Source organism: Anolis sagrei, chromosome 4 (genome assembly GCF_037176765.1).
Source record: "Anolis sagrei isolate rAnoSag1 chromosome 4, rAnoSag1.mat, whole genome shotgun sequence".
Taxonomy (NCBI): Eukaryota; Metazoa; Chordata; class Lepidosauria; order Squamata; family Dactyloidae; genus Anolis; species Anolis sagrei.
Window position 1 is genome coordinate 140,411,396 of NC_090024.1, and position 11,340 is coordinate 140,422,735.

The 11,340-nt window shown below is 39.4% G+C and overlaps 1 protein-coding gene across 1 annotated transcript; it reads right to left on the reverse strand.

The window, feature by feature from the left end:
• Positions 1 to 7,072: 7,072 nt before the first annotated feature.
• CD93 (CD93 molecule) lies at positions 7,073 to 9,958 on the reverse strand. Its single transcript, XM_067467758.1, has one exon. The coding sequence runs from the start codon at positions 9,719 to 9,721 to the stop codon at positions 7,910 to 7,912; it is 1,812 nt and encodes a 603-aa protein (XP_067323859.1). The 5' UTR covers positions 9,722 to 9,958; the 3' UTR covers positions 7,073 to 7,909.
• Positions 9,959 to 11,340: the final 1,382 nt, after the last annotated feature.

Consider the following 11,340-nt stretch of genomic DNA (forward strand, 5'->3'; position numbering starts at 1 on the left):
GGCCTCCCCTCTCTAATAGATGAGTTTTGAACTTTGGGAACCTCCCCACCTCTCAGACTGAGTCCCCACTGACTCAGAGGAGCTGCAAGGGCTGCCAAGGAGTGTAAAGTGAGTACTCCTCCCAGATACAAGCCAGCAGCCAACATCATGCTAGGAAACTGGCATCCGACCAGGACAGTAACTTTCCTCTCCAAGAGCATTGCTTCAGCAAAAATGCTGAACAGTCAAGTGGCTTATCTTCATTTTCTTCTGAACAGTGTTTCCTATCCAGCAAGGGAACCCACCCTCAAATGAGGAAAGGGGTGTGGGTACAAGCATACTTTTGAGACCTAATGTGCTTAGTATATAGTTCTGGACTTGTGATGGGATGACCTGGTTCAATTCCCTGTTTGGCTGTTAAACACAGGATCTCACTCTTATGGGTCTAACTCACCTCATAGAAATCTCCTGATGATAAAATACAATGGGCCCATTATATGTTGGGACTCCCTAGATGGAATGAAGAAACTACCATTGACAATGACAATGAATTATGCCACTGTCATCCATGTTTTATTTTCACTGGATAGTCTCCAAGATGCTCTAATTATAGCATTTTCCTTTCAGCGTTTGTCTAGTGCTGTGTAGTCAATCTCCCCTGCTTTTACCAGGCTTCAATCTGAATAGTTCTTTGGACAGTTTCTTACTTTGATTTCCTGGTGTTGGAAAGGAGTTTGCTCTGCGTGCAAGCATATACAAGCATGTCTATACACAAGGAGTATGGCATCTTTCAGTCTTTTCTTACCTGATGTTCATAATCTACTGCAACCTGGATTTGCCCAACACAACCAAATGCCAATTTTTCATACAGCCCTGTCCTGCTACAAATGTCCTCTGTCTTCATTTGCTGTAATCCAAAAAAGGAACTGGGACTGCGCACCACTCAAGATATTACAACTCCTGCCATGTTTCACATGGGCCATTCTGAGAGAGGCTGAGAAATTCAACAAATTCTGGAATGCAACAAGTCCTAACCCTTAATCTAAAATATAATTTTCATGTCTTTCTCTTCTACACCCAATGTGGTCCACCAATAATGGTTTTATGTCTTCTCATCAGCATGTAGCTGACCACAGTTGAAAACAGAGTTGATGACTTAACAAAGTTTTATCTGATCCAGCTTAATAGATCTTTTGTTCTTACATTTGCTCAGCCCCAGAAATAAATAACAAATTCGGCTTTGGAATTTGTCCACCGAAGGTTGAATACTTGTCATATAAAAGTTATTTTGAAGTGGAAATATAAAAAAGCATTTTAGCAGAGAGGGGGAGAGGGAAAGAGAGGAAGAAGAGATCTACACAGTAGAAAATAAATAAGACAAACAATGAAAATATACTCCCTCCCAAGGGAAACCAGGATGGCTCCATCCCTGCTGGCCTTCCACAAGCAGGTCAAGACCTTCCTCTGCCAACAGGCTTTTGCCAAAGAGAAAGAGGAAGCTCTTGGGAGAGTGGGTGGGATTGGGGGGGGATATGAGTTTTAACGGCCATTTTAGTGTATTTGCTATAAAGTAGTCTCACTTATCCAAGTCTTGCTTATCCAACCTATCTAACACAGCCTGCCTCCCGCCTGGTTCCACAGCTGTTTCAATACATTGAGATGTTTTGGTGCTAAATTTGTAAATACAGAAATTACTACATAACATTACCACGTATTGAACTGCTTTTTCTGTCTGTTTGTTGTAAAACATGATGTTTTGGTGCTTAATTTGTAAAATCATAACGTAATTTGACATTTAATATGCTTTTCCTTAATCCCTCATTATCCAACATTTTCACTTATCCAACATTCTGTGGGCCCATTTATGTTAGATAAGTGAGGCTCTATTGTATTTTAATTCTGTTTTTACCACACGGTTATTATGTAATTGTTGTTTTTATAAAATTTGGATTGTTCTTTTAAACTGTTTAGTGTGGATAGAGTCCCCATGGGGAGAAAGCAGGATATAAATGATGATTATGATTATGATAATCATAATCGTCATTCAGATAATCATTTCTCTTCAGTTTATTAAATTAGTGAATCTATAATTGTCTTGAGACCCTGGGTTACATTCATTTTTCTATGAACTGAAGAAATATGATTGTCTGAACTTAAGAATTATTGCTACTGATTTAAGCTTTTGGACAAGCCAGAATCTTAAGTTAGTTTCAAACTGTAGTTCCAAATCCTGGCTTTGGTTTAAGTTAGTAGCTATATTTTCCTTGTTCATATGAAATATTCTGTCTTACAATATAATTTTATTGGAGAATAAGATAGTCTGGGGTTAATTACAGTTTGATAACTCTTAACTTTTAGCATGATCTAAGTCTCATAGCAGTGACAGTTGATGGCTGCCATGTTAGTCAGATTGTGAATCTGCTCAGGTTTGTAGTTCAGACCTTGGAAGAGGTATCCAAGGTGCTGAACCTCTTGTGACAAACATAGGGTCCAATGCCTTTCAAGCTGAGAAAAAAAAAACAGATCAGATTCCCCTGCCCACTGACATAGGAGGCAGTCACAGTTTCAGGGTAGTGACACCTTTCCCTATTTTGTTATAGAATGAATCACCTCCACTGAGATAAAGTCCAAAGAACTTCTCTCCGTCCAAACAAGTTCTTCATTTGCTATTTCTGCTTTAATGAAAGATATTGGGGGTGGGAGTGGAGGTGTACAAAAGACAACCCAAGCCTGTACATTACATTGCTTCACTATTGGTCTATGCTCTTCGGCCCAATCTCCTGGGTTTACCTTATTAGGTCTCAGATAGAGACTCTTTCATTGTTGTGACTGAGAACTTTGTGCTATATGTATTGCATTCCTCCTTTTGTATTTCCCCATGACATCATAATTTTCAAATGTAGGTTCATTTTATGAATGGCCCATTAATTAATTTTTAGTGTAAGTGGAAGAAACATTTTATGTAGACTCCTTTGTTAGATTCAACTCTTTGGTTGGCTCAATGAATGATTGGCTGGTTGGCTGTTTTGAATCTATTGTCTTTCTTTCTGATGCCACTGACAAGCACTGAACACAATCTGTCCCTTCCTAAGTAATGCATATACTCTGGAATATGCATATGCTAGAAAGGTTAGACCATCAAGCATTGTAGGAGATGCCAGAACATAGATGTTGTTGTTCATTCGTTCAGTCATTTATGACTCTTCGTGACTTCATGGACCAGTCCACGCCAGAGCTCCCTGTCGGTTGTCACCACCCCCAGCTCCTTCAAGGTCAATCCAGTCACTTCAAGGATACCATCCATCCATCTTGCCCTTGGTCAGCCCATCTTCCTTTTTCCTTCCATTTTCCCCTGCATAATTGTCTTCTCTAAGCTTTCCTTTCTTCAAAGTACTTCATCTTGGCCTCTACTATTCTTCCCTCCAATGAGCAGAACATAGATAGATTCTCATATTTATATATCTTTGTAGAACTTAAAAGGATAATATGCAATTTTATGTTTAATTTTGCTAATAACCAGAATAATTACATTAATTACTGGATCTCTGTGATTATTTCTCACTGCTAGTTCCATAGCAAAATGGGAAGCAGTCATTTTCTCACATCAGATAAGGATGTGAATTGGGAGCATAGCAGCAATGAAGAAAACAATTCTGACTTTCAAAGGAAGAATGTGGAACCTAAAGAAGTAGTGCTTTCCCCAAAGTGCTATTGAATGCCACTCCAGTTCAATGTTTTAAGAGAAGAACTTTTCTTCAACATTTAGAGATTATCTTAGTGTGTAGCTACACTATAGAATCAATGCCATCTGATACCATTGTAACTGCTGTGACTCGATCCATAGAAACCTTGGAGCTGTAGTATGGTGAGGCACCAGCACTCTTAGGCAGAGAAGGCTAAACATCTTTTGTAACACTACAACTCCTCTGATTTCTTAGCACTGAGCCATGGCAGTTTAGGTAATGTCATACTACATTAATTTTAGAGTGTAGATGTGCCCTTAATCTGTTTTAGCAAAATGACTTCAGGCTTTTCACAATCAGATAGGATGGGCTTTTAATTATGTACTGTTCTTTTTTTTTGTATAGTCTTGTAATTAATTTTATTTTTTTACAAATTTTAAAATTGGTTTCTTATTTATATACTAAATTTAGTACAGTTATTGTTATGTGTAGTTTCTAAATGTGTTGTTAGCTGGATTAAGTTCCATTATTGGAAGATAAACAAGAATTAGAAGAAGAGGAGATGATAGTCGTAAATAATACATCTTTCAAGAGAGACATGAAGCTGAATTGATTTATCATGGCTGTTGTTAACTAAGGGCCCTTCCAGACAGGCTGTATATCCCAGAATCTGATCCCAAGTTTTCTGTTTATACCAGATTATCTGGCAGTGCAGACTCATATAATCCAGGTTAAAGTAGAAAACCTGGGATCAGATCCTGGGATATAGGGCCTGTCTGGAAGGACCCTTAGATTTCTAAGGAAATCTCCAGTGAGAAGACAGAAACCTTGTGTTATGATAATTTAAGTATCAGACCATATTCCCAAGTTCACTGATAGTTTTACACCTCTGGACCTGCCATCTTTAACCTGATACCCTCCAATAATGCTGAATTACAATTTCCACCATCCCCAGTCATTATGGAAGTTGTAGTCCAAAATATCTAAAGTGTTTGGAGTGAAGATGCTGCAAACAAACAGCAAGTTGATGGTTTGTATTTCATTTCATACTTCAGTTTGTCTTGTTCTGCATTAATAGCACCTTTCAAATGTGGCAATATCCCAAGTACACCATCTCAGGAATTTTTCATTAGTTCAGTGAGCCAGAGATATTACTTCCAGATTGCAAATTAGGAATAAACCTGAGGCCAAGGGAATCATATGACTGACAATAGCTGGGATGAGCCATTCCTAGCATCACATGCTTAACCCTCTGTGTCCAATCTCTTTGCTTCTGCTTTTTAACGATTCTGTTTCCACTTCACTCAAGCTTCATTTTGTTTGTATTGTTTGTGTGACAGTAATACTTTTCAAATTGATTTATATATAAAAATTATTTGAACATTTCAATCTGTTTTACAACATCATACAAATAATACATCTTTGCTAGGTCTTTGAGAATCTTTGACAGAACCGGCAGGATATACCCATGTGTATGCATTCATCTTCAAGTTGTCTGTTAACTTAAGGCAATCTCACCATTTTTTAGTCAAGGAATATTCAAAGATAGTTTGTGTTGGTGGGCTTTTTATAAAATAAGGTGCATCTGTATTGTAGAAGTAATACAGTTTGATAACATTTCATCTGCTCAATTTTCTCCTTCACTAATTGGGAGCAATGAGTACTTGACTCCTTCATATTTTATGGCTTGCAGTTGATACATAGTTTCTGCAACTCACTAGTATTATAGAATATCTACAGAATATTTAGCCTAATTTAGTCCATTTAACTTAATGTATATCTTATCTACTACTAGGAAAGATAGACTTTAGACTTACATGATCTATTTTTTTTTTTGCTAGAATACAAATATCCACTACTCACATCCAAATACTACTCCAGATGTGTTGGGTTATAAATCCCATAATTCCATTCAGGAACAACAGATCTTCAGGTCCACCTGGTCAGATAATGTGTTCCAAATCAGTGAATTCCCATAAGTTTCTGCTATATGTCCTACATTTTCAACAAATTACATATGTATGTTCTCTCTTTATTTGTATGTGACAACCACATGTTTAACAAGATGTGTATTTAAACCATAACTGGAAGTGTATTCATTTATAGTTTCTGAAAGGCACCCATATTGTTCAGTTCTTACCTCTCTTCTTGGTAATTATACAAAAAGCATATGATGACACCTGCTTAAAACATTCAGGCAGCTGGAATTCTACATTTTCATCACTGCTTCCTTGAACTTATAACAAGTCCACCAGAGAGGAAAACCGGGAGGAAAATGTTTTTCTGTACTTACTAAACAACAGGATGTAGCTGGCAGATTATAACAAACTTTACTGTAGTTATGCACACCTGCAACAATTTGGGACATGTGGTACAGGTTATAATAAAGCAATTTTAACTGATATTAAATAAAGGATTAAACATGTACTTAGTTCTCTGTTGTTGAAACCTATTGACTATCAAGATGTTTAACTTTGGAGGGTCCTGCACACTGTTGTTTGAAATGTAAATTTAAAACGAGTAAATCTAATCTCATTATATAAATATTCACTTGAGAAAATGCCTACTTGGAGAGTTAAATTGTTTATACTATACAGAAAGAGCTCTGCAGTGGCTGAGGAAGATTATTCCAGAGGAAAATCTGAGAAAGCACCTGCCAAGTGCCATTTCAGTATAAAGCCCCAGTATCATATGTACTTATTTCCATAATAAAACATTAGATTATAAAGATTTATACAGCTGCGTGGAAGGAGCCACAATTGATTCTATCATTTTATGATCCCTACATCTTACACTCTTCACTCACATCTGTGCATCCTGATATTTATATGGAAAACTGAAATGTCATGTAGGCCTACTACAGATATAACATCTACAAGTATAACTAAAGCCCCATCCACACAGTTGTATAAAATCTACATTGAAGTGGATTATATGACAATGTGGACTTAGATAATCCACTTCAAAGCAGATATTGTGGATTATCTGCCTTGATGTTCTGGGTTATATGGCTGTGTGGAAGGGCCCTAAGAAATTCCCCAAGAAGTCTATTTAATAAAATCAAGTCATAGGAGCCCCCGGTGGCACAGTGGGTTAAACCCCTGTGCCGGCAGGACTGAAGACGGACAGGTCGCAGGTTCGAATCCGGGGAAGAGGCGGATGAGCTCCCTCTATCAGCTCCAGCTCCTCATGCAGGGACATGAAAGAAGCCTCCCACAAGGCTGATAAAAGCATCAAATCATCCGGGCGTCTCCTGGGCAACATTCTTACAGACAGCCAATTCTCTCACACCAGAAGTGACTTGCAGTTTCTCAAGTCGCTCCTGACATGACAAAAAAAAATCATAGGTAAAATGACCTATAACTCCCAATTTAAATCTGCTTAATGGCATCCAAACTTGTTTTTTTTTTTTTTGAAAAACAGTTTTTTAAAGCAGTTTAATGATGGGTTACACAAATATGGATTTTGTGGGGTAGTCTGAGAGGGCTCTGCCACCTCTGAATGTGTTTAAAGCCGTTCTTCATGAACACAAAGAACCTGCCTGCAGCAGGTACCTTTTGGTTTGCATCCATTTCACCCATATGCTTTCTTCTTCCAATCTTTGACATAATTTTGCAACTTTTTGAAAAAAAAATGCTTTATTTTTATTTCAAAGTGAAGAAAGTGAAGGACATACACCATTGGTGAGAATCATGTCCTTGTTGTTAGACTGCAACTCCCATTAGGCCTAGTAAGAAATGCTGGGAATGCTAATCTAACAACATCTGGAGGATCATATGATTTCCACCCCTGGTGTATATAAAGAAATATGCATGCACTGCTTTAAAAATTCCCACCTGATGCATAGACAAAACTGATCCCTTCTTCTACTTGATCTTTTGTGGATGCTTCAGATAGCTTCCAACAATCAAATAAGATTTTACAGTTATTCCCTTTTTCTTCATTAATGTTTTCTGAAATAAGAAAATACATGGAGAAAGCCACCCATCCACCTCAAAATTCAATATTTGAGACTATGCAAAATGAAATGTCCATAAAATGCAGACCTTTCTCTGTTTAATCTTAAAGTCCCTTTTCTTTCATCACCCTCAGTGTTTAGGTGGCACAATGAATCAGAGGTATTGTCTTTAGTGAGTGCCATATGAAAATGTTCTTGGCAAGTTCATTCTTTTCCTATCTCCAGTTTTCATATATATTTTCTTTGTCCTCTGCTGATTGCCATGGCTACAACAAAAATACAGTGTCAATTACATGTATTCGTTGCTCTGTGCCCTAGTCTCCCGCTGATCTGGTACCCAAGAATAGTTATCAGCAGCATTTGTAGATTTTTTCTTGGCTTCTTTGGCTTTCATTTTCTTGTATACCACCCCAACTAGAATAAGAGCCAACAGTAGCAAGACAGCCACCCCACCCAAGCTGTAATATAGAAGTTGCTTGGAGTTGCCACTACTATTGTCTGTGTAGCCATCTCTGACAACATTTTTAGCATCTAATGGACTGCTGAACACATTTGGCTGGAGAGTAGATTGCTGGGATACAATAATTCTTTCTTCTTCAACATGAACAGAGGAAGTAGAAAGTGGGGCCCATGTCTCTGAAGCAGGAATAATGTTTTCTGGACTCACCAATTCCTGTTTCTGGGTAGGTGGGAAAGAAGTAGCTGTATCTGGATAGCAAGAGATCTCATTGGGTGCCAGAATCCAGCCTGGCCTGCAAGAGCACTGGTAACTTCCTGGCTGGTTGATGCACATGTGCTCACAAAGCTCTTCCTGGCACTCATCAACATCTAGACAAGAAGAACTATTGACCCCCTCCAACTCATAGCCAGTCTGACAAGAGCAAAGGAAGGAGCCTGGTGTGTTTAAACAAACTTGGTCACATGGTGTGAGTGTAGCACACTCATCAATGTCCTGGCATGTTTGGCCATTAGGTTCAGTAAGCTTATAGCCTTGGTGGCAGCGGCATATGAAGCTGCCTATTGTGTTCACACAGATCTGTTCACAGGGCCCAAGGGTAGCTCTGCATTCATCCACATCCAGACAACTCAACCCGTCTTCGGCCAACATATAGCCCTCAGAGCACTGACATGTGAAGCCACCAGGGTACGGCAAGCACTTCCCCTGACATGGACTGGAGATGCAATAGTCCACAGGAATGCAAGAAAGATGATCCCCACCAAGTTGGTATCCAGAGTGGCAAGAGCATTCAAACAAGCCCCCACCCTGGTCTAGGCAGTCATGCTCACAGCCCCCATTGCTGTAGCTACAGCCATAAGCAGGTGAAGCACAAAATGGTCCGGGGCTACTCCATTCAGAGATATTGCTGTTTGGCTGGGGCATGCACATGAGGTAGGAGGTAGTAATCTCTTTTCCCTCAGGTCCACACTCCACTTTAGCATTGGAGCCAAAAGGCACTGCTGCAAGGGAAGCTGTAGTCACGCCAAAAGGAGTGGTGTATCTGGCAACACCTGGCCCTGCCAATACAAGTGGCCGGCACATGCCCTGGAAGCTGAACTTGCACAAGTAGCCCTTGGTTGCCTGACTGCATGGACCATCTGCCCAAGATAGTTCTTGAGATGAGGAGAAAGTCCCTTGAATGGTGACACACCTATTTGTTGTGCATGTTCCCCGGGGCTCTCGTCCCCAGTTAGAGTAATTGGTTTCCATGCCTCCTGTCACCCAGACGAAGCCCTTCAGGGGCTGATGTTGCTGATAGCATTTGCCCTTCTCTCGGTGGAGCCCAATCCACACTCTTACCTCCACATCTGTGCCAGCTCCCTCCTGGGGTGTCTTGTTCAGTAGCTGCCGGACAATTAAAGCCTCCTCTTGGCTCTTCAGGGTCATCAGATTTCCCCCATTGTTTTTGCACATTTGCTGAGCATTTATCCATGAGTGCTTTCCTAAGTCCAGTGTGTAGCAAGCTGTCCCAGTACACAAGACCTCTGTCTCTTCACTGGGTTGGATGATCAGAGCCACAAGAAGTAGCACTGGCCAGAAGATCTGAAGGCGATTCTCCATCTTGGCAGAGCAAAGGAGCGCTGAACTTAGTGATCTCTGCATTGCAAGCTGAGGTTGAATAATAAGAAAGCTTTTAAAAACACATGTTAAGACAATGGATCACAGTCTGTTTGCCTCCCATATCCCTTCTGCTCAGCGGTTGGGTCCATGTGTATCCTGTCTTGTTGTGACTCTTATTTGTCACCGGAGACTTAAGTTTCCTGAGAAAGCTTGTATTGTTAACTGTAGTCCTAGATATCCAGTTTGGTTTATCCTCTCATTATTCCAAACATCCTTCTTTTATACTCTTTCAGATTTCTTATTTTTAACCTTCATGTGAGAATCTCAGTGGAATGCGCCTTCCCTTCCCATTTTTAAAGTAGTAAAGCATCATTTGCCTTTTAAAAATCCAAATAGGGCCATCCATTTTTCAAACAGGCACAATAATTAAAAAAAAACCAGAAACTATCACCACCATGTGATCTGGAGATAAATAGTCTCACGATTCTGCATTTTTTTCTGGAAGAGAAAACATAGCATAGCTCCTTCACTATTTTATATCTTTAAATAGATGCAGAAACTCTGAAATAGAAACTGGGTCATGGGAATGTTTAAGCTTTAATAACCGAGCCAAGTTTTCAAAGGGTTGTGAACCAGTTAGTACACAGTTTAATGCCCTGATCCAGTAAAAGCTGTCAGGCTTGCATTTTTGCTGGGATGAGGGTCCAACAAGTTTTGATTTATTTAGCAATACAAAATTTTGGAAATGGAGCTCTGAGTTAGGACAGTAGGTTTCTGGCCTCAGTTGTCTGTAATATGTCCAGAGATTAATCTTTTTCATTTGCAATGAAAGCAGGCCCCAAACATGAATATTTAATAATACGTTCATTCTGTAAGCTATCATGGTAAGACATTGTCTTATACTCATTGGTCAATCTTGTGAATATTTTCTAGCTGATCATGGTTACACAGAAATTTCCCCAGAGCTCTGTGGGATAAGTCATTGGACACATTTAGAAGAATGGAAAGCTTTTTATCAATATATGTCTGAGGGAAAGTGAAAGATTTTATGTGGAGGTTTGGAATTATAAATTGTTACTTATTTGTTTATGTTAAAATAAGCAAGAAGTAAACAATGTATTGGATATAAGGAGGAAGAAAAATACTAACTTTTTGAGAAACTAAAAAAGAAGCAAGAAATCCACTTTTAAACCCAGTTTATATGTACATTCTTTTAGTTTATACTTATATGCAATTAGAGTAGAGATGTATGTTGTGTAGTTTGATATGTATCCTAACTGGGGATATAATTGTACAGAACCTGGGGTTTTTCTGACTATTGATAGACCAACTCAAATTGTGGTGATGTAGCCATACCACCTTATGCTGAGATCAGAATTAAATGCATAGAAGAATGGTAGATTAGCAGTTAAAAGGAGTAGTACCTAGAGACTTAAGTAAACAGCTCACTAAGGAAGGAGCCCCCGGTGGTGCAGTGGGTTAAACCCCTGTGCTGGCAGGACTGAAGACTGACAGGTCGCAGGTTCGAATCGGGGGAGAGGCGGATGAGCTCCCTCTATCAGCTCCGGCTTCTCATACAGGGACATGAGAGAAGCCTCCCACAAGGATGATAAAAACATCAAATCATCCAGGCGTCCCCTGGGCAACGTCCTTGCAGACGG